The 23,539-nt window shown below is 36.7% G+C and overlaps 1 protein-coding gene and 1 long non-coding RNA gene across 4 annotated transcripts; one reads left to right on the top strand and one right to left on the bottom strand.

Moving 5' to 3' along the window:
* Positions 1-274: 274 nt before the first annotated feature.
* Positions 275-5,632, bottom strand: LOC112801150 (uncharacterized). 3 transcript variants are annotated; one of them, XR_003818542.2, is made up of 5 exons: positions 4,915-5,620; positions 4,714-4,833; positions 4,471-4,609; positions 1,042-1,414; positions 275-932 (listed from the first exon to the last, which is right to left on the bottom strand). It is a non-coding gene; the product is annotated as an uncharacterized lncRNA (long non-coding RNA). The 3 variants fall into 3 exon arrangements; XR_003818541.2 differs by lacking the exon at positions 1,042-1,414; XR_003201770.3 differs by lacking the exons at positions 275-932; positions 1,042-1,414 and adding an exon at positions 2,687-2,923 and having other exon boundaries at positions 4,915-5,632.
* Positions 5,633-11,523: 5,891 nt separating this feature from the next.
* Positions 11,524-15,168, top strand: LOC112801147 (plasma membrane ATPase). The gene is made up of 8 exons (XM_072237059.1): positions 11,524-11,565; positions 12,204-12,324; positions 13,071-13,303; positions 13,407-13,529; positions 13,618-13,722; positions 13,842-13,938; positions 14,408-14,637; positions 14,947-15,168. The coding sequence occupies exons 2-7, from the start codon at positions 12,267-12,269 to the stop codon at positions 14,449-14,451; spliced, it is 660 nt and encodes a 219-aa protein (XP_072093160.1). The 5' UTR covers positions 11,524-11,565; positions 12,204-12,266; the 3' UTR covers positions 14,452-14,637; positions 14,947-15,168.
* The last annotated feature ends 8,371 nt before the right edge of the window (positions 15,169-23,539 follow it).

Below are 23,539 nucleotides of genomic sequence, written 5' to 3'. Positions count from 1 at the left end.
AAGCTCATCACAGATATTCGATCCCTGAATCCTACTCGGAGTACCACAGACAAGGTTTAGACTTTCCGGATCCTCAAGAGTGGCCGCCAAAGGGTTCTAGCTTATACCATGAAGATTCTGGTTAGGGAATCCAAGAGATACTCGCTCGTTCTAAGGTAGAACGGAAGTGGTTGTCAATCACGCGTTCATAGGTGAGAATGATGATGAGTGTCACGGATCATCACATTCATTATGTTGAAGTGCAGCAAATATCTTAGAATAAGAATAAGCCAAATTGAATAAAAGATAGTAGTACTTTGCATTAAAACTCGAGGTACAGCAGAGCTCCACACCTTAATCTATGGTGTGTAGAAACTCCACCGTTGAAAATACATAAGTGATGGTCCAGGCATGGCCGAATGGCCAGCCCCCAAATGTGACCAAGGATGTAAAATCTCAGATTTGGTCAAAAGACGCTAGTACAATAGTAAAAAGTTCTATTTATACTAAAACTAGCTACTAGGGTTACAGAGATAAGTGATTGATGCAGAAATCTACTTCCGGGGCCCACTTGGTATGTGCTTGGGCTGAGCTTGAGCTTTACATGTACAGAGGCTTCTTTTGGAGTTAAACGCCAAGTTGTAACGTGTTTTTGGCATTTAACTCTGGTTTGTGACGTGTTTCTGGCGTTTGACTCCAGAATGCAACATGGAACTGGCGTTGAACGCCAGTTTGCGTCATCTAATATCGAACAAAGTTTGAACTATTATATATTTCTGGAAAGCTCTGGATGTCTACTTTCCAACGCCATTTAGAGCGTGCCATTTGGAGTTCTGTAGCTCCAGAAAATCTATTTCGAGTGCAGGGAGGTCAGAATCCAACAGCATCAGCAGTCCTTTGTCAGCCTTCTATCAGAGTTTTGCTCAGGTCCCTCAATTTCAGCCAGAGAATACCTAAATCACAGAAAAACACACAAACTCATAGTAAAGTCCAGAAATATGAATTTAGCATAAAAACCAATGAAAACATCCCTAAAAGTAGCTAGATCCTACTAAAAATTACCTAAAAACAGTGCCAAAAAGCGTATAAATTATTCGCTCATCAGCGGGCTCTCTCTTTCTCCTCAAGAACTCCCTCTCTCTCCTCTGCGAACTCTCTCTCTCTCCCTCAGGTTGACAGCGACGACGGTGCTCCACGGATGGCGGTGACGAGCGTGAAAGCAGCCATGGGACGTAGCTCCTCCCTTTCTCTCCTCGGAGACGGCGGTGCGGGCTCCACGACAGAATGGCGAGGTCGCAGTAGCATCTCTCTCTTCCTCGCGTTGACGTCGACAGCAACTTGGCGGTGGTAGAGCTTTGATGGTGAGACATGGCAGCAGCAACTGCTTCATCTGTTTGTGTGTGGTGTGAGTTTTGGAAGAAAGGGGGGCTGGCGCCTGAAGAGGAAGGAAAGAATGGGTGACTGTAGTACGGGTTAGGGTTTTGGAGTGGTGTGGGTAAGTTAGAGTTTGTTTTGGAAATTTTTGGGGTTAAGGTAGAGTAAGCATTTTAATATAAATAAATGGATAGAGTAATAATTTAAAACCAAATTAAATACAAAATAATTATCTTTGAAATACTATTTCAGAATCAAATATGACATTCTCAGAAATGAAAAGCTTAAGAAAGAAATTGGTCTATTCACAAGAAGAAAGACATGAGTTCAACATTTTTTTTTCTAAATGAACAACTATATAAACAATGTAATATGTTAAATCAAATTCAAATTAAAAATAAATTAGGTGAAGTTTACCAAACAAAAACCAACCGGGAAGAGATAAAAACCTTTTTTTTTTAAAATATCTAAATATATAATCAAATAAAGATATTCGTAAAAACTGTAACAAAATTATTAGAAAATCAAATTGTATTTAAAGTATATATATATTTCTATAAATCAGTAAAAAAAAACAGGCGAGGTATTGGAAACAATTAATTTTAAACTGTATAAGAAACTTTCAATGTTTATATAAAGAAGTATATATCAAATTAAAAGAGGTTGTAGATTTCAAATCAAAAGCGATTTTGTTAAGATTTAAAGAATGGCTGTGATTATCGTCAATTAAGAGGAAAAGTAAATTTACAATTTGTTTACAAATGACTCGAAATATGAACTTAAAAAGGTACACTGCATCAAAATAGAGAATCGCAAAGAAAAACCTTAGAGCATACCAGCAGGAACAAGATACATGATATTCGCAGAGTTTAAGACACTTAACCGAGTAACCTCAAGAATTAACTCCTAACGTTCCCATAACGTTCCCAAAACCCGCGATTCACATTACCTATGACTCGCAAATTGTCTATGATAACCCATTGGTGCTTCCATGTACATAATTCACTAGTGTTAAGCCGGCCAAACTTAATACCAGGAATTATGCAATGCATGACTAATGGCATTAATCAATAGACTGTCATGTGTATAAAACTCTAATTCTCATTATCTGAACGAGACCTATTACATGACAGACGCTCAGAGTATGCAATTGAAACATAATCAGTCCATTCCTCAAGCTCTATAGGAAGAACCGCTCTGATACCATAATGTAACACCCTCACTATCAGAAGTCACGCTTCCGGCTGCGCAACTCTGATTGCAAGAAGTATTACGACTACTTTATATACTAAACACTAAAATAGGAGCCTGTGACTCAACACTAAATCGCTTATTTCTTTGAAAATCGGAAATAAACACTTTATCTTAAGAAGAATACAAACAGGCATAGATTCATATACAAGACTCCTTACATAATAACTCATAATATAATATACATATAAAACATATAATTCCTGTCCCTCTTACAAACTTGTAATAACAAAGACGAGGGAATAAAATAATCTAATTAACACAACAGTATATAAACCAAACTCAATAGGACTCTTCTTAATGCTTCTTCAGCCGGTTCCTGAAAAGATAAAGCTGTAGGGGGTGAGAACCTAACCACACGGTCTCACCACGGAGTTTCAAAGTTTTCATAAGAAGATATTTAATAAGAAAACTGTTTTCAATCTCAGTGATTATCATTGCCTTATGACTCTTTTAAAAACTAATAGGTAATCGTTCAAAACCTTTTTAAAGAAACCATGTTTAATCTTTCAGAAATCCAAGGTCTTTCTTTTTACATAAGCAAATCTCAATCAGAAACCAACCACATAATCATTAATTCAGTATCAAAGTCCATTCTCAAATGTAACACGCCAGGACAAACACAGGCAAGACAGACAAGTAAAACACAAGTAGGAAGCAGTTACAGTAAATAGTTCAAGTAACAGTTAGGAACAGTTTAGCAATTAGGCAAACCAAAACAAGTTCAAGCCCAAGCAAAGCATACAAATGCATATGATGCATGCCTGTCCTATGGCTGATGAGGCTCATCTGTCGGTTATCCAGCCAACCCGACAAGTCTGAATTGTCCTTAGACTGTCCCCCGACGTGCATCCCCAAGAGTCTATGCATAGTTTTTTCTCAAATAATCAATATTGCTCAATGGGGGTAACATTCCCGGGACTTTATATAGTGCCCGGTCACACTTACGTCGTAGGATCAACAGAGTATCGAGTTTTCAACTTGGTACACGTGGTGGCAAGCCACAGTACTTAATCCAGGGAACCTCGTATCTCAGATATTTCATTCATAAGCCATTTCATTTTCATAATCAGTATATAATCATTTATCAAGCCATGACATTAACCTTCATGTAACATTCTCATTATTCTCAACATCATAATCATTCATCAATCCAATTCTCATTTCCAAATTCATTCAAAAACCATATTTCAAAGAAATCCTCATCATCCTTCTTTTCATTCCATTTACTAACAATTCTCAATCCAAAACATAACTTTTCCTTTGATAAATGAAGTAATCTCAAATCATATAATACTTAAAATTAAACCTTCTTTAAAAAATAACTTCATGTGAAGCTTCTAATTTTATAAAATTTCGGCAGCATCTTCTCTAAAACTCGGACCCTACCACCCTTTTCGGGTCCCATCTAATCATTTCTCAAACCCTTTCTCAACCATTTCCAAATCTCATTCATTTTCAAAATTCAACCAGTTCCAATATCGTTGTTTTCAAGCGAATCAATGCCAATAGTAAATCTCTTTTAAAATCAAACCAGTTCAAATACTAAATCATTTATAAAGTCACTAACTCAAAGTTAATCCAGTTTCATATTCCAAATCATTTCCAAGGCCAATTCCTTTACATTAATGAAAATAACTTCAAAACCAAGAAAAGCCATTTTTCATAATAATCAACTAAATAACCTTTCAAACTAATTTCTTTACAGCAATCACAAACTACTCAAGCAATCAAGCAATCAGTCATTCAGTCCAGCAAACAACCACATTTAGAAGACAATCATAATCACAGACATATGTTCTCTCACATTAATATCTAGTTATCACAACTCTGTAATATAAATTAGATTTTAAGAAAAATCCCTACCTCGATTTAGTCAAAGCTCAGTAGTTAGACTCATCAATTCCTCTTTTGTTTATTTTCAATTTTACAGCAGCAACAGCAACCTTGTTTATTTTCAGACAATATCAACAGCGGCATCAAGAATCGCGGCAACAACACTTTTCTGACATAAATTGGAATTTAAAGCGAAATTGATATTGAGCGGAATAGAACAAAATTAGTAATGGAACATTTACGATAAATTGAAACAGAATCAAATAACCTCACCACGAGAAACAAAGCAACAATGACCCTCTGAACCGATCAGACGGCAGCTCCGGCACTCCCCGAATCTCCGGTGGTTCAATAACAACCTTAATTTCGACGCGCAAATACCGGAACCCAAACCTACGGTACCAGCATATCAGAATCTCCAACAGATTGCAACAGAACATTGATTTCAAGAAGTTTCAGAAACAAAGTGCTTACCAAGAAGACAGGGGTTTCGGCGGCAGTTTCTAACATACACAGGCTTCAAAGGCGGTTTTCCGTGGCAGCAGCGCTCTCCGGCGGCAGAGGTGCGGCCAGAAGTGGCGGCCAGAAGCTTCGAAGGTGGCGAATTTGATGAGGATGGTCGGCGATAGGAGCGGCAACTGTGCGCGGTGGCTGGACAAGTCCCGATCCTCCCTTCCTCCCGGATCTCTCTCCTCTGCCTCACCCATGGACGACGGCGCTGACATCTGCAGCAACGGCGACGGACTTCGCGGCGGGGACGGTGGCTGTGACAGGAAAGGCGAACAGAGGCGATGAAGGCGCGGCGGTTCCAAGCCTGCGACCTCCCTTCAATCGCGAGCCATCTCTCTTCGCGGTCTCAACAGCGACGGCGAGCAGAAGCGGCAGCTTCCTGGACGGCGGCGGCGGCGCAAGCAGCAGGATGCAGCGGCAGCGGCGATCCGCGATGATGGCACGACACCTCCACCGGCGCTCCCCTCTCTCGGATCTCCCTTCCCTGTTTCCTTCTTTCTTTCTTTCATTCCCTTCTTTTTTTTTATTTTCTTTCTTTTCTTGATTTCCCTGCCCCCACTCCGTTCTTCCTCTTCTTCCCGTTTTCCCATTTTCTTTCTTTTGCCGCTTTTGTTTCCCTTGCAGTTAGGTTTAGGTTTGGGAAAGGGGGTGAGTGGCAGTGGGGTAGAGAGTTAGGATTAGGGTAGTTTAGGTAATTTTAATAAAATTAAGGGTATAGAGTAATAATTAAAAATTTAATTTAATTCTTTAAATTTATTTGGAAAATGTTATTTGATTATTAATTTATTAATTAACTTTTAATCAAATATTTTAATTTAAAATTAAGTTTAATATAATTAATTTTCTTTGTTTATAAAATTAAAGTATTAAATTCTAGAATCTCTATTTTTTAATTAAATTGTATAAAATTCTTATTCTTTTACAAATATTTACCTGCCTAATTTAAATATAGAAAATTATTCAATAATTATAATATTAAGTAAAATTTTTAATTTAATTGTCAAAAATTGATTTAATTACTTTTAATAAAATAATTTTTAAAAATAAAGTCTTTAATAAATAAATGAATTGAAATTAACTCATGATAATATTTTTTTGAAAATTATGGATCTTACAACATCAGCCACCTAGTGGGGCTGATGAAGCCGACTCCGAGACCTCAGCGGTGGATCCTAATAGGATTTGGCAAGAGACCGCCTCTGAACCTTACAAGAATCACCGCTTCGGGTTGGGATTGTTCTTTGCCAGTGGCCTCCGCTCCTCCGCGTTGGTGACTTCCTCTGCCTCTGTCTCTGCTACCAGCCCTGCTGATCCCCATGAAATTGTCGACTTGAGGAAGGAGATGCAAAAGTTAACACAGGAGCTTCACCAGCAAGTGGAGCAGTCTGAGCGGAGGTATCGAAAGATTCTTGCACGCATTGCTGTCAGCTCGAACCTGACGAAGGAGTTAGAACAGCTCGATCGGTTGAGACAACAGATGGAGGAGTAAAGCCATCAAATGCGCTCGAGGCAGTGGCGCTGCTGGTTCTAGCGGCAGCACTGCTGGTGAGGCACCAACGGCAGCACCTACTCCGCCACCTCAGCAGAGGAACCACAGCGTCGGCGATGACGACAAAGATTACCGGGATTTGTAGGGTTTAGGATTTTATGTATTTTTTTTGTCTACTTCATTGTATTCTACATTTTATTTTATTTTGACAATTTATTTTTTAATGAAATAATTTGTTAATTTCTGGCAACTTTAAATTTCTGCTAACAATTTTGTTAACAAGAGTCTACTAATTATGGCTTAATTGTGCTAAAAAATTTAAAAAATAAAATTAACATTACTGTTGAATTTATCATCGGATAAATCCAGTGATAACTTGGTGTCTAAACACGTGAAATTTAAAAAGACCATCAACACAATCTCGCTAAATCTATTGAAAAGACTGACAAAAAATCCGTTGGTAATTAACGTCAGACAAAATAAATCCGTCGTAAGTAGTTTTCAGCGACATTTATACCGTCAATCCAAGAACGATAGTAAATCTGACAGTAATCATTTTAGCGACAGATTTATTTGATGAATTGAACAGTAAATCCGACACTATCCAATATTTTTTTGTAGTGTGGATTTTTTTTTATCATCAGGTTGAATTGAAGGGAAAAATACCAACCATAAGACAACAATTCTTGTTCATTTGTTGGCAGGATGGGTATGTCATAGAAGTTAGGAATCTTTTGGAAGAATAGAAGACTATGAAAAACAATAAATAAAAAATAATGCTTGTAAATATGTAATAATAAGAATACCATTTTATTTAAAAAAACAATAATCGATTCTATTAAAAATTTGAAATTTAAAAAAAATTAATTTTTAAAAAAATAAAAAAAAACTTTTTAAAAAGACGAAAAAAACATGTTTAGGATTAAGGATATTTAATTGTATAAAAAGTTATAAATTTGGAATTGAATATTTAAAAGACTAAAATACTTTATTAGTTCTTTTTAAGATCTGAACTACATTTTTAGCATTAATTTTTTGTTCAATATACGAAAAATTATTCAATACATTTTAATAGTTGATTTTGATTGAAATCCCATGAATTTGAACTTGATTTGATTTAGGAATCAAATTTTTTTTTTTTTGTTTGAGATACACAACAAAATAGGAATTGAATTAACTTATAAATCCTGTAGAATTATATTATAACTAAACTCAAATCTCTCAAATTGAAATTATTCGATGTCTTCAAATGTTTAAAAGTCATTATTTTCCTTTAGGTATTAATATAGATTCGGTAGGCTGCCTCGACCTCTTTGTTTGCTGGGTGGATTAGTCCAGTCATTTTAGACGACCACACTAACTCGTTGCGAATATAAGTGGTGATAAAAATTTGTCTAATAAATAAAAATATAAATATAAATGTTAGATTAATATATCAATTTTTAAATCAATTCAATTGTTATTTTGTATTGATTAACTTCGAATATAATAGTTCATTTCTAGTGATGAATTATTTGAAAACAAATAAAATAATATTTTGTTATAAACAAACATAATTTTTTTGTCAGTTTGAAATTATTCATAGAAGGTTATTTAGGTTTTTAAAAAGCTAAATAAAAAAATATTTTATTCTTTCTAAAATCAAAATCAAAATGAAATTTTTAATTTTTAATACAACTAAACAATTTTTAGTAATCTTATAAGGTATTTTATTCTTTTTAAAGGTAATGTTAAACGAATCTTTTAAAATGAATTTAAATCAACATTTTAATCTTTCTAAAATTAAACTATAATTCATATTAAAGGTGAACAATATTAATATTAAAAAATTAAGAACTAAAAAAAATATGTTTAATAACCTTAATTATAATAGGCACAACAAATATCACATTTTCTTTAAACATGCGGTTCATTTAATTTTTTTATTATCCAATTGATAAATTGATTATGGCCTTTTTATATTTTTTAAAATTTAATTTCACCTCAATAGAAAGCATTCACATACAGGAGAGCAGACTAAATTTTTCCTTACTGGATAGTGTTTTCTTTCTCCTTCAAATCCAAAAATCCCTAGCCATGGTACCTACTACATTTTCCTTGCACCATTCACCATCACCCATTTTCTCATCTCATCAAAAATTATGTTGGTCAACTTTTTTTTCTCCTTCTATAATGTGTTCACACAACTATTTTTCTCTTCATCACAAAAAATATTCGTCCACCACCACTGCCACCAACAATACCACTACCATCGTTATTTTTGCCACAGTGCTATTGTTGCTCGAACAACAGCAACTAGGAAACGAATAAATTTGCCACTGATGGAAACCGTTTCTGTTGTTGTGGTTGTTAATTCAGTAGTGTGTGCCTATATCCCTCTTTTTTTTTTCTTCATTTTTCCTACATTATGAATTTATACATTTTTTTTTTTTACTAACAATGATGTCTGATCTGTCTTAAAAGTTTTAGAAGAGGATTATGATGATTTGAAGAGTGAACTAACTGTAGGGTTATTGTAAAGATTTTGTTGTGATATTTTTTCTATACGGAAGGGGGGAAAATATGCAGAATGTAAAAGGATTTTAATTAAAGTTGAGTTATAACATTTTTTTTCTTCACTTCGGTTCCTTTCAGCCTAGAACAATTAATTTTAAACTACAATTAGAAAACCTTATATCTCCTAATTTCATCTTTCATCTTCCGTTTTGCATTTATATATTGCACTCCATCAATGAAGAAGACTCGTAAAGAAAATTTGAACAGATAAAAAAAATTCTTGTTAGGAGAAGAAGATGGAGAAGGTAAAAGATCCTACCACACACTACAAAAAAAATGATATAAAATGGCATGAATAATATGGGGGTTGTATAAAAACGCCCTAATATTTGAATATTATGTCATTTCTTACTGTTGCCGTAATTAATTTGTAATTAACAGCGGTTGTTTTGGATTCTGGCGGTTTTAAAACGCCATTATCAACTTGTATAAAATGCCCAACCCTAAATTAACCCCTCCTCATTCCTACATTGAAACGCGGCCACTGTGAGAGAAATCTTGAAGCTCTGCCACTGCGATCTCCTCTGTCACGATCTCTCCTCCGGCGACAATCCTCTCAAGCGACGACCTCCTCCGGCGAAGTCTCCTCCAGCGGCGACCTCCTCTTGCAACGTCTTCTCCAATGGCGATCTCCTCCTGCGATGATCTCCTCCTGCCAGTGACGTCTCCTCCACCGACGGTCTCCTCCGGCAACGTCTCCTCCAGCGGTGACCTCCTTCTGCGACGTCTTCTCTAGTGACGGTCTCCTTCGGCAAAGTCTCCTCCTGCGATCTCTCTTCCAGCGACTTCTCCTCCAGCGGCGATCTCCTCCTACGGCGTTCTCCTGCGGCGGAAATCTCGTCCATGTTGGGAATAAGACACAATTCCCCCTTGAGAAAACACCTTTGACAGAGAAATAAAATAGACACAATCACAACACAAGAATTTAACGTGGAAACTCCAATTACCGGAGAAAAAACCACGGCCGTTGTCAAATGACAACCAGAGAATATCACTATGTGAAAATTGTTACAACACATAGACTTCTTTCTCTCACCGGCACCCCAGTACACCCACACTCTTTCAAAGCAAATATCTAACTACACCTCACAACACTCTCTAATCAAAGAGTACAGAGGAAAAGAAAAATCAGATACAAGCTTAAAGTGTTTCTGACTGGTGCAAAAACAAATGGAGAACTTAGCCTCATATTTATAGCCTAGGCCACCCACTCCATTTGCTATCCTAAGCAATGTGGGACTAATTCAACCAAATCCTAACAATCTCCACCTTGATTGAAATAGTCACACATCTTCAGCTTCCATTGTCAACACCGACAATTCTTTGCTGCCATTGTCTATACCGACAATCATAGTTCAGAGAACTATCATACTCCACCATGAAAGTATACTCACTTGGAATTAGACCACTCCAAGAATTTCGCCTTGGTACAGATCGAAACCTTGCTGAAAATTCATGGTGCAACTTCCAAATTGGCTTTTCCTGGAAGTTCTTCAGCCATCGACCTAACTCCGCCACACACCTTGCATCTCAACGCCAACCAATGCCCGTGTGCAATTGTGGACCTGATTGCCACAACTCATCCTTATCCATGGCAGTGCGGTAATACCATGAGGATACTTCTTGTCTTCTAGAGAACATCATCTTCTCTCATAGAGAGAGCAACCAGAGATCTTCTCCTTCAACGCCTTGTGCAAACCTGATTGTATCAACACATCCTTGACTTGTACTTGCCACAAGCCAAAATTGATTCTTCCATCAAATTTCTCTATTTCAAGCTTCACAGCACTTGAATATCCTGACATTGTTGCAACCGTATACTGGAATATTATAACTCAACTGTAGACCGTGCACTAGGAAGGGTCCCCAGGAAAGAGAGGTGGGTCACAATGGACACACTTAAATACCAAGTCTTTCCTTAGCCAGAACCTTTTCCAAACTGCACTCTCACAGAGTCACACTGCCTTCCAGCAACAACAACAGCAACCAAAGATCAACCTCAAGCCACAGGACAAAATTCTTTTCTGATGTGGAAGGTCAGACTAGGCTGCAACCACAGAGCATACTAAGAATAAATCCCACCGAACCGAAGCTCTGATACCACTTGTTGGGAATAAGACACAATTCCCCCTTGAGAAAACACCTTTGACAGAGAAATAAAATAGACACAATCACAACACAAGAATTTAACGTGGAAACTCCAATTACCGGAGAAAAAACCACGGCCGTTGTCAAATGACAACCAGAGAATATCACTATGTGAAAATTGTTACAACACATAGACTTCTTTCTCTCACCGGCACCCCAGTACACCCACACTCTTTCAAAGCAAATATCTAACTACACCTCACAACACTCTCTAATCAAAGAGTACAGAGGAAAAGAAAAATCAGATACAAGCTTAAAGTGTTTCTGACTGGTGCAAAAACAAATGGAGAACTTAGCCTCATATTTATAGCCTAGGCCACCCACTCCATTTGCTATCCTAAGCAATGTGGGACTAATTCAACCAAATCCTAACAGTCCATCGAGCTATTGAGCTGCGAGTTTCTCCTCCGACAGACTCACGAGTAGGTTCTTCTCCCTATTTCCCTTTGTTCTCTTGAAAATATTTCATTCTAATCGATTGTCTTAGGCTTGCCTTAGATTAGATGAACAAATTTAATTAATTTGGTTTGAATCTCAGCATAGTAGTCAAAATGTTTCTTGTTCTTTATTCTCGACATGTATATGCTTTATTTTGTTGTTCAATTTCCATAAAAGAAAAGAGAAAAACACTCTAGAAATTGATTGAAAGAGATTGATGGTGAAACCAAAGACAATCTCAACTATTTCAAAATTGACTGTAACTAAATTGTTTCATCATCATCTGTTCATTGCTGTTTTAATGTGGCTCTACTAGTGTCAGATTAGTTAAAACTTGAAAAGGTGATTAATTAGACTGTTGGATTTATGTGTTCTGTGTCAAATATCAAATATGTGACACTTTCTACCTTTGAGGTATGTGCGTATGTGTTTTCTATGGAAAAAAAAGTTGCAAGTCAAACGGTCTTTATTCCGTTATGTGAATTATTAGTATCTATCAATGCAAATCAACCCCAATGAGGTCCCTAGCTAGCTAACTTTTTGACGGTTCGGTTGATGGGATTGTATTGGGGATTCTTTGTCAATTAAAATGTAAATATATGTCTGGAAATGAATGAAGCAGGTTTCAAAGTGGTTTATCAACGCAAGGGTTCGTCTAGAGGAAGAAGAATGCTTGGGGCGAGTGATGGACACATTTGGATCGGAAGAAGAAAGCTTCTTTTCCCGCTCATTATTATCAGTAGGTAGCTCCATCTTTATTAGTTATAGGCTTTCATCACTTGTGCCTTCTCATTAGGAATAATTATTTAGCCCTAGAAATTAAGTACATTCATATTGGCCATGCCCTGCCTAAGCGCTCCCACTCATAATTAGTTGCCTTATCCATTACTTAATATAATATTGTGATTTCGATAAAATCAAAGTAGCTGATGAAGACATCAAGTAATTTTTGCATGAAGATTATAGCTTATTGCAAATGAAATAAATTATGGGAATTGTGACCAACAAGCTAAGGTCCCGTGTGACCATTTGGCAATCAGTTTCTGAGCAAATTATTTAGAGAGATTCAGGGTATGAATGATTAATGAATGAAGTAGAATTCTCTGTGTGCGCTGTTTGTTTTTTTCTAAAGTATGCATTGCTTATTTGCTTTTTGCTTGTCTTATAATACAAAAAGGTAACAACGTAACTGACATGATTGCAACTAATAATGCATTCATTCATCTTAGTTTGTCTTAATATATAGATTCGAATGAATTCAGCGATTGTATTATGTTGGTAACTAAAGTGAAGCCAATTACAAAAAAGGGAAGTCATCTTCCCCAAGGAATAATAAAGCCATATATATATGCATCATATCATCCTTATCTTTAGGCCTCCTTTTGACCTCTTGTCACTTCCAATTATATAATATAAGTTGAGCCAAGACATAGATTGAGTGATGGACACATTTGGATCGGTGGAGCTTGATTTCTCTTCATATATCCAGCAGCAGCAGCAACAGCAGGGTTTCAATGGGGTTTCTTTGACTCTAGGGTTACAACAGCACGGTGGAAGCGGGTGAGCCTGGCATTCCCTCCTCCTTCGGTGAGCAGTCATCATAGCTCGCTCTTCTATGCAACAACCATTGATGCTGCTATGCCTACTATTGTTGGAATGGCACCGAAAAACCAGGATGCCATTGATGCTGCTATTGTTGGAATGCTTGCAGATCCCAAAGAGGTTTAACTTCTTTCATAAAGCTTAGTGTCCTTAATTTTTGTCCTTGATTTCATTATTTGAAAATCGTGCCAAAAATTGAACATGTATATGCCTTGTGCTGCAGGCAAGGGCTAGAATCAGATATGTTCACTTTTTACCTTTCAATCCTGTTGACAAGAGAACTTCTCTGACTTACATTGATGCTGATGGAAACTGGTACTGTGCCAGCAAAGGCGCTCCGGAGCAGGTAACAATTTTTAGTTTGTTCATGATTTGTAAGAGGTTTTGGCCTGTTCCATTGATGCTGATATGATATTCTTTGTTATGATGAATAGATCATGAACTTGTGTAATCTAAGGGATGATGCTAAGAAGAAGGTTCATGCCATTATTGATAAGTTCGCCGAAAGAGGCCTTCGTTCCCTAGCCATTTCAAGACAGGTTCTTACATCAAAGTCTTCATGCTTTAATTTTTCAGTACATGTTCCCAAGTTTCTTGTAAATATAAATAATAATAATAAAGAGAACCTGAATCTGAAGCATCTTCTCTGCTACTGCAGGAAGTTCCTTCTTGGCAAGACAAAGATGCAAGTATCGCCACACTTCCCGTCGAAGAGTTAATTGAGAAAGCCAATGGATTTGCCGGAATCTTTCCAGGTTTATACTCATTACTATTTTCTCAAAGAGGAAATCATGGTCCACACTACAATTGGGTTTTTGAGACAATGGCTGAAAGCAATGCCATATATATTCAGAATAACAGAACTTCATCTGAATTGCTTTTCACTTTTAGCTTCAAACCAAACATAACCAGATGCTATGTTATTAAATATTACGAGTTTCTCTTTTGTTAATTTCCATTCCTATGCATTGAAATTCTAGATGCATTGCTAGAAGGAACCTGGAATCAGCATAAGAATGACCATATAGTTTCTTTTATTATTATTTTTTATATTTTATATTAGATCCTGGGATTTAAGCGTAGATTTCTTTTTTTTTCCTTTTTTTTTACATCATTAGCATATATATATATATATATATATATATATATATATATATATGCATTTAAATTTTCTCTCCCTTTAAGTGTTGAATTTCTAATCCGAGTTAAATTTTCGTTGTTCAGAGCCTCAAAAACTGTTACAACGGGAAGAATCTTTTAACAGTTGAAAAGTAGTGGCTCAACAGTAACATTACTAATTTCTTCAAAAGTTTTGATGGGTCGTCTTTCTTCAATGTTCAATGGGTTGGCAAAATCACTGACAATTAAGAAAGGGAGGAATTCAGAAAGATGCAGCGGAAGAGAAGCGGCGCAGAAGGAAGCAAAAAAGAATGAGTTCTTATTATGTAGCTCAGGTACTAATTATTAGTATTTATCTCTCTCTAGATAGTTAGTTAGTTGTATTTGATTTATTATTAATACTGTTAGTGGAGTAGATAGTAATTGAGTGCCTTGCAGAGTGAGTTTCTAAACTTTGAGAAAGCTAAGAGAAGGATAGAAATAAGATGGAGCCAAAGAGGTTAAAAGATAGCTACTCCTAATTAATAATGAATTCTTATCAAATAGCATATTTCTTGTGAGACTGCTGGTTTAGTTTTCTCTTCTTCAAAATGGCTATTTATTTGAGCAACTATTTATTTCTAATGTTTAATTTTCTTTTACAGGTAATATTTATTTACACGGACATGAACAATGAAAATGTTGGAAGGGCCTGAAGCAAACTTTTTGAGCATCTCTAGGAAAACTCCCAATCTAATAGAACTAACAATATTTCTTAGTTTGATACTTTGTATAGGAGTTGTTACTTTTGATTCGCAATACTAAAAAATCATATATTATGTTTAATACTTTGAGTTATATAATATTTTGTCCATGGATTATGATTTTGTTATTGTGGAATTTAATAAAAAAATTATTTTTTTGCACGATAAGAACAACAGTAAAAATTGCATTTTAAAAGATAAAAAAATGTCACTTTTATTAGGTAAAAAGGGTAGATTGTAATTGCCATTTTAATCAATATGAAACGCCATTTTAACCCGGTAAAAACGGCGGTTTTAAATGCCGTTTTAACCAATAAAAACATCACTGTTAGGGTAAAAATGGCGGTTCAAAAATGCCGTTTTAACCAATAAAAACGCTCACTTTATTAGGTAAAAATGGCGGTTCAAAAATGCCATTTTAACCAATTGAAAATGCCATTTTTACCTTGGAAATAACGGCGGTTTGAACCGCCGTTTTAACCTTCCCAAAACCGCCGTTTTATTTGGAAAAAATGGCGGTTTAAACCGCCGTTTTAACCTTCAAAAAACCGCCGTTTTATTTGGAAAAAATGGCGGTTTGAACCGCCGTTTTAACCTATCCAAAAACCGCCGTTTTAACTCAGGAAATTGTGGCGGTTTTCTGAAAACCGCCGTAATAACCAGAATGGCGCCCAGAATTACGTCGTTTTCTAAAACCGCCATTCTTGCTAATAATGGCGGTTCAAACCGCCGTAATTACCTAAAAAAAACCGCCGTTTTAACCAAAATTTTTTGTAGTGACACCGTAGACAAATCCAATTACGTAATAAAATTACTTTATGTGAATTGTGATTTTCTTTTCAACTGTGAAACTATTTTTTCTTCCTTTTTATCACTGTCTTTGACTATTAATATTAACTAGAATGAGATCTACCTATCACGCGGATGGTAAATTAACGATAGCATATAATATGTTCTAATAAATATTATATTATTTAGAAACAATAATTTAAATATATATAAAGTAATGTCCAGTTTAAAAATTATTTTATTTGAAATATTTTGTAGTGCAAGAGTTTTTGATATTGGAATTCTACAAAGTTATATATTTATTTGTTATTTTAATTGTCATATTTATTTTTGTTAATGCACTTAGTATTTTTATGTGGTGTTTTTTCTTTTTTTTTTTATTTTCAATTGCCATTGTAGTTGTTACTTTCTTCTTCCTGTCATATGTTTTTTTTTAAGACATATTTTTTATGAACCGATAATTTGTGTGCATTTTTTATTGTATTTTTTGTTCCATTTTTATATATATGTGAAGATGTGTCTTGAATTTGTTTGTTTTTCTTTTCCTTAATCTCTTGATTGGTATGTCATCTTCGTCTGATGATATTAGTGTTAGCGAAGGTGATTTCTATAATCAATGAAAAATCTAAATGAGCAATATAAATGATGTTTTGAATAAGTGAAATATTTTATAGTGTTACCTTTTTTATTTGTTGCTATAGGACTTAAGGTTCAGTATTATTTGTTAGGACAAATGTCTTAGTAATAGTGTATTGTTAATAACTTTTTTTGAGGTTAAAGTCATTTAATTTGACTTCAAATATAAATGTGAGGTTACACAAATTTTTTAATTGATATGGTGTTTCAGTGTCATTGGTTTCATAGAGTGTCATTAGATTTGAGACAGTTATACCAAATAATATTTTTGCTTATCCATCAAATAGAACAAAAGTTGTTAAACACTTTGATTTGAAACTTTTAATTTAATTCTAAACTTGTAGTAATTATTCAGTTAGTAACTTATAATTTGATGGGAGTTTTTTTGATAAATATATAGAGTTACTTTATTGTTGGATATTGTGGCGTTTGATTATATGTGCCGCAAATGTATTTGTCTCTTTTCTTATGTACTTTTTTTTTACACTTTTCATTCTAACATAGCTCCATCCAAATTTGTCATCAATTTTGTTTATAGTTACTAAAATTGTGAAGATCTTTTCCTACTCGAATTTTTAATTTTTATTATTAGTAAGTATATGGTATTTGAATTAGTATAATATATGTTGTGAGTTTTTTAGGGTCATTGGTGCACAAAATTGTGATCTCAATGGCGCCAACAACTTGGTACGCACAATTATAATCTCAGCTCTCTTTCACAACTTCGCAGAACTAACCAGCAAGTGCACTGGGTCGTCTAAGTAATAAACCTTACGTGAGTAAGGGTCGATCCTACGGAGATTGTCGGCTTGAAGCAAGCTATGGTCATCTTGTAAATCTCAGTCAGGTGAATTCAAATGGTTATAGAGTTTTGAAAATTAAAATATAAATAAACATAAAATAAAGATAGAGATACTTATGTAATTCATTGGTGGGAATTTCAGATAAGCGTATGGAGATACTTTATCCCTTTTGAATCTCTGCTTTCTTACTGCCTTCATCCAATTCTTCATACTCCTTTCTATGGCAAGCTGTATGTTGGAGGATCACCGTTGTCAATGGCTACCGTCCGTCCTCTCAGTGAAAATGGTCCAGCTACAGGTTACGTAAGGCTAATCATCTGTCGGTTCTCACTTGTGTTGGAATAGGATCCAGTGATCCTTTTGCGTCTGTCACTACGCCCAACAGTCATGAGTTTGAAGCTCTTCACCGTCATCCCATCCCAGATCCTACTCGGAATACCATAGACAAGGTTTAGACTTTTCGGATCTCAAGAATGCTGCCAATTGATTCTAGCTTATACCACGAAGACCCTGATCTCAAGGAATTGAAGGCTCTGTTGTCAGGAGAGGCAATCAAACACATGGACCAAGAATCCAAGAGATACACACTCTAGATATCGCAGGTAGAACGGAAGTGTTTGTCAGGCACGCATTCATAAGTGAGAATGGTGATGAGTGTCACGGATCATCACATTCTTCAGATTGAAGTGCGAGTGAACATCTTAGAATAAGAATAAGCTTGAATTGAATAGAAAACAGTAGTAATTGCATTAATACTCGAGGAACATCAGAGCTCCACACCTTAATCTATGGTGTGTAAAAACTCCACCGTTGAAAATACATAAGTGATGAAGGTCCAGGCATGGCCGTGAGGCCAGCCCCCAATGTTTAAGGACTAAAAATGATCCGAAGATGCAAAGTATGGACTATTATATATTGTTGGAAAGCCCAGGATGTCTACTTTCCAACGCAATTGAGAGCGCGACATTTGGGTTTTTGTAGCTCGAAAAAATTCATTTCGAGTGCAGGGAGGTCAGAATCCAACAGCATCAGCAGTCCTTTTTCAGCCTCTGAATCAGATTTTTGCTAAGGTCCCTCAATTTCAACTAGAAAATACCTGAAATCACAAAAAAACACACAAACTCATAGTAAAGTCCAGAAATGTGAATTTTTCTTAAAAACTAATAAAAATATACTAAAACGTAGCTGGATCCTACTAAAAACTACCTAAAAATAATACCAAAAAATGTATAAATTATCCGCTCATCACAACACCAAACTTAAATTGTTGCTTGTCCCCAAGCAACTGAAAACAAAATAGGATAAAAAGAAGAGAATATACAATGAATCTCACAATATCAATGAAACTTAGTCCCAATTAGATGAGCGGGGCTAGTAGCTTTTTGCTTCTGAACAGTTTTGGTATCTCACTTTATCCTTTGAAATTCAGAATGATTGGCATCTATAGGAACTCAGAATTTTAGATAGTGTTATTGATTCTCCTAGTTCAGTATGTTGATTCTTGAACACAACTACTTTATGAGTCTTGGCCGTGGCCCTAAGCACTTTGTTTTCCAGTATTACCACCGGATACATAAATGCCACAGATACATAACTGGGTGAACCTTTTCAGATTGTGACTTAGCTTTGCTAAAGTCCCCAATTAGAGGTGTCCAGAGTTCTTAAGCACACTTTTTTTTGCTTCAGATCACGACTTTAACCACTCAATCTCAAGCTTTTCACTTGGACCTTCATGACACAAGCACATGGTTAGGGACAACTTGATTTAGCCGCTTAGGCCTGGATTTTATCTCCTTGGACCCTCCTATCCATTAATGCTCAAAGCCTTGGATCCTTTTTACCTTTGCCTTTTGGTTTAAAGGGCTATTGGCTTTTTCTTTTTCTTTCTTCAAGAATCAATTTCATGATTTTTCAGATTATCAATAACATTTCTCTTTGTTCATCATTCTTTCAAGAGCCAACAATTTTAACATTTATAAACTTCACTATAAAAAATATGCACTGTTCAAGCATTTATTCAGAAAACAAAAAGTATTGCCACCACATCAAAATAATTAAACTAATTTTAACATAAAATTTGAAATCCAAGTACTTCTTGTTCTTTTGTAAGCATCAAATTCGAAAAACAGAAAAATAAGAACAAGGAAATCAAAGAACGGGTCCACCTTAGTGATGGCGGCTAATTCTTCCTCTTGAAGATCCAATGGAATGCCTGAGCTCCTCTATGTCTCTTCCTTGCCTTTGTTGCTCCTCCCTCATATCTCTTTGATCTTCTCTAATCTCATGGAGAATGATGGAGTGCTCTTGGTGCTCCACCTTAGTTGGTCCATGTTGTAACTCAAGCCTTCCAAAGAGGTGTTGATTTGCTCCCAATAATTATGTGGAGGAAAATGCATCCCTTGAGGCATCTCAGAGATTTCTTGATGAGGAATTTCCTCGTGCTCTTGTTGAGGTCAATGAGTGGGCTTTCTTGTTTGCTCCATCCTTTTCTTAGTGATGGGCTTGTCCTCTTTCTATGTCAATCCCAGTCGAATTACATAGGTGACAAATGAGATGAGGAAAGGCTAACCTTGTCAAAGTGGAGGACTTGTCAGCCACCTTGTAGAGTTCTAGAGGTATGATCTCATGAACTTCCACTTCCTCCCCAATCATGATACTATGGATCATTATGGCCCGATCCACAGTTACTTCGGATCGGTTGCTAGTAGGAATGACGGAGCGTTGGATGAACTCCAACCATCCTCTAGCCACAGGCTTAAGGTTTGGTCTTCTCAATTGAACCAGCTTGCCTCTTGAGTCTCTTTTCCATTGAGCTCCTTCCACACATATGTCCATGAGGACTTGGTCCAACCTTTGATCAAAGTTGACCCTTCTAGTGTAGGGACGTGCGTTTTCCTGCATCATTGGCAAGTTGAACGCCAACCTTACATTTTTTGGACTGAAATCTAAGTATTTTCCCCGAACCATTGTAAGCCAATTCTTTGGATTCGAGTTCATACCTTGATCATGGTTCCTAGTGATCCATGCATTGGCATCTCTTGAACCATTATGATTCTGACTTGTTGAATGGGGTTGGTGAGAACTTTCCAACTTTTTCTTTGGATCTCATGTCGGATCTCCGGATACTCATTCTTCTTGAGCATGAAAGGAACCTCAGGGATCACTTTCTTCTTGGCCACAACCTCATAGAAGTGGTCTTGATGGACCTTTAAGATGAATCTCTCCATCTCCCATGACTCAGAGGTGGAAGCTTTTGCCCTTCCTTTCCTCTTTCTAGAGGTTTCTCCGGCCTTAGGTACCATAAATGGTTATGAAAAAACAAAAAGCAACGCTTTTACCACACCAAACTTAAAAGGTTTGCTCGTCCTCGAGCAAAAGAAGAAATAAAGAAGGGGAAGAAGAAGAAAATGTAGGAGATAGAGGGTGGTAGTGAATTTGGCCAAGGGGGAATAAGGTGATTATGATGTGTGAAAATGAAAGAGGGATGAGGGGCTTATATAGGAATGGGGGGAGGGTTGAGTGCGTGTATTTAGGGTTGGTTTGGGAGGGAAAGGATTTTGAATTTTGAAGATAGGTGGGGTTTTTGCGGAAGAGATATAGAGGTAATTGGTGAAGGGTATTTGGGGAAGAGTGTTATGAAAAGGTGAGAGAGAGAGAGAGAGAGAGAGAATGAGTTGAGGTTGGTGGGGATCCTGTGGGGTCCACAGATCTTGAGGGGTCAAGGACTTCTTATCCTTGCTCCAATTAGGCGTGCAAAATGCCCTTAGAGTGCAATTCTGGCATTTAACGCCAGACTGCTGCCTGTTTCTGGCGTTAAACGCCAGCTTTTATACCTTTTCTGGCGTTTATCGCTAAGCTGTTGCTTGTTTCTGGCGTTTAACGCCAGCTTGATGCTCTGTTCTGGTGTTAAACGCCAGTCTGGTGCCCATTTCTGGCGTTAAACACCCAGAATGGTGCCAGACTGGGCGTTTAACGCCCATTCTGCTACTCTTACTGGTGTTTAAATGCCAGTAAGCTTATCCTCCAGGGTGTGCTATTTTTAATGTTTTTTGAATTTTCTTTGATTTTTGTAGTTGTTCTTGTGACTCCACATGATCATCAACCTAAAGAAAATATGAAATAACATAGATAAATAAAAATTGGGTTGTCTCCCAATAAGCGCTTCTTTAATGTCAATAGCTTAACAGTGGGCTCTCATGGAGCCTCACAGATATTCAAAGCATGGTTGGGGCCTCTCAACACCAAACTTAGAGTTTGGCTGTGGCCTCCCAACACCAAACTTAGAGTTTGAATATGGGGGCTTTGTTTGACTCTGTATTGAGAGAAGCTTTTCATGCTTCTTCTCCATGTGTACCGAAGGAGAACCTTGAGTCTTGAATACAAGGTAGTCCTCATTCAATTGAAGGACCAACTCTCCTCTGTCAACATCAATCACAGCTTTTGCTGTGGCTAGGAAAGGTCTGCCAAGGATGATGGATTCATCTTCATCTTTCCCAATGTCTAGGATTATGGAATCAGCAGGGATGTAAAGGCCTTCAAACTTCACTAGCACATCCTCTACTAGTTCATAAGCCTTTTTCATGGATTTGTCTGTCATCTCTAATGAGATTCTTACAGCTTGAACCTCAAAGATTCCCAGTTTCTCCATGACAGAGAGGGGCATGAGGTTTATGCCTGACCCCAGGTCACACAGAGCCTTCTCAAAGGTCATGGTACCTATGGTACAAGGTATTAAGAACCTTCCGAGATCCTCTTTCTTTTGAGGTAATGTTTGCCTAATCAAGTTATTCAGTTCATTGGTGAGCAAGGGGGGTTCATCCACCTAAGTCTCATTACCAAATAACTTGGCATTCAGCTTCATGATTGCTCCAAGGTACTTAGCAACTTACTCTTCAGTAATATCTTCATCCTCTTCAGATGAGGATTAGTCATCAAAGCTCATGAATGGCAGAAGTAGGTTCAATAGAATCTCTATGGTCTCTAGATGAGCCTCAGATTCCATAGGTTCCTCAATTGGGAACTCCTTTTTGTCCAGAGGACGTCCCATGAGGTCTTCCTCACTGGGATTCACGTCCTCCTCCTCCTCTCTAGGTTTGGCCACACCAATTAAGGTTATGGCCTTGCACTCTCTTTTTGGATTCTCTTCTGTATTACTTGGGAGAGTACTAGGAGGAGTTTCAGTGACTCTTTTACTCAGCTGGCCCACTTGTGCCTCTAAATTTCTAATGGAGGACCTTGTTTCATTCATGAAACTTAGAGTGGCCTTAGATAAATCAGAGACTATGTTTGCTAAGCTAAAGGGGCTCTACGCAGAATTCTCTATCTGTTGCTGAGAAGATAATGGAAAAGGCTTGCTATTGCTATTGCTAAACCTATTTCTTCCACAATTATTTAAGCCTTGTTGGGGCTTTTGTTCATCCTTCCATGAGAAATTTGGATGATTTCTCCATGAGTGATTATAGGTATTTTCATAGGCTTCACCCATGTAATTCACCTCTGCCATTGCAGGGTTCTCAGGATCATAAGCTTCTTTTTCAAAAGATGCTTCTTTAGTACTGTTGGATGCATTTTGCAATCCATTCAGACTCTGAGAAATCATATTGACTTGCTGAGTCAACATTTTGTTCTGAGCCAATATGGCATTCAGAGCATCAATTTCAAGAACTCCCTTCCTTTGAGGCATCCCATTATTCACAGGATTCCTTTTAAAGGTGTATATGAATTGGTTATTTGCAACCATTTTAATGAGTTTCTGAGCTTCTGTAAGTGTTTTCTTCAGGTGAATAGATCCACCTGTAGAATGGTCCAATGACATCTTAGACAATTCAGACAGACCATCATAGAATATATTCAGGATGGTCCATTCTAAGAGCATGTCAGACAGACACTTTTTGGTCAGTTGTTTATATCTTTCCCAAGCTTCATAGAGGGATTCACCTTCTTTCTGCCTAAAGGTTTGAACATCCACTCTAAGCTTGCTCAGCTTTTGAGGAGGAAAAAACTTAGCTAAGAAAGCCGTGACCAGCTTATCCCAAGAGTTTAGGCTATCTCTAGGTTGAGAGTCCAACCATGTTCTAGCTCTGTCTCTTACAGCAAAAGGGAAAAGCATAAGCTTGTAGACCTCGGGATCAACTCCATTGGTCTTAACAGTATCACAGATCTGCAAGAATTTAGTTAAGAACTGAAAAGGATCTTCTGATGGAAGTCCATGAGACTTGCAATTCTGTTGCATCAGAGAAACTAATTGAGGCTTTAGCTCAAAATTG

Source organism: Arachis hypogaea, chromosome 5 (genome assembly GCF_003086295.3).
Source record: "Arachis hypogaea cultivar Tifrunner chromosome 5, arahy.Tifrunner.gnm2.J5K5, whole genome shotgun sequence".
In the NCBI taxonomy this organism is placed as follows: domain Eukaryota; kingdom Viridiplantae; phylum Streptophyta; class Magnoliopsida; order Fabales; family Fabaceae; genus Arachis; species Arachis hypogaea.
Note: the sequence above shows the minus strand (reverse complement) of the source record. Positions and strands in the feature narration are given on the sequence as shown.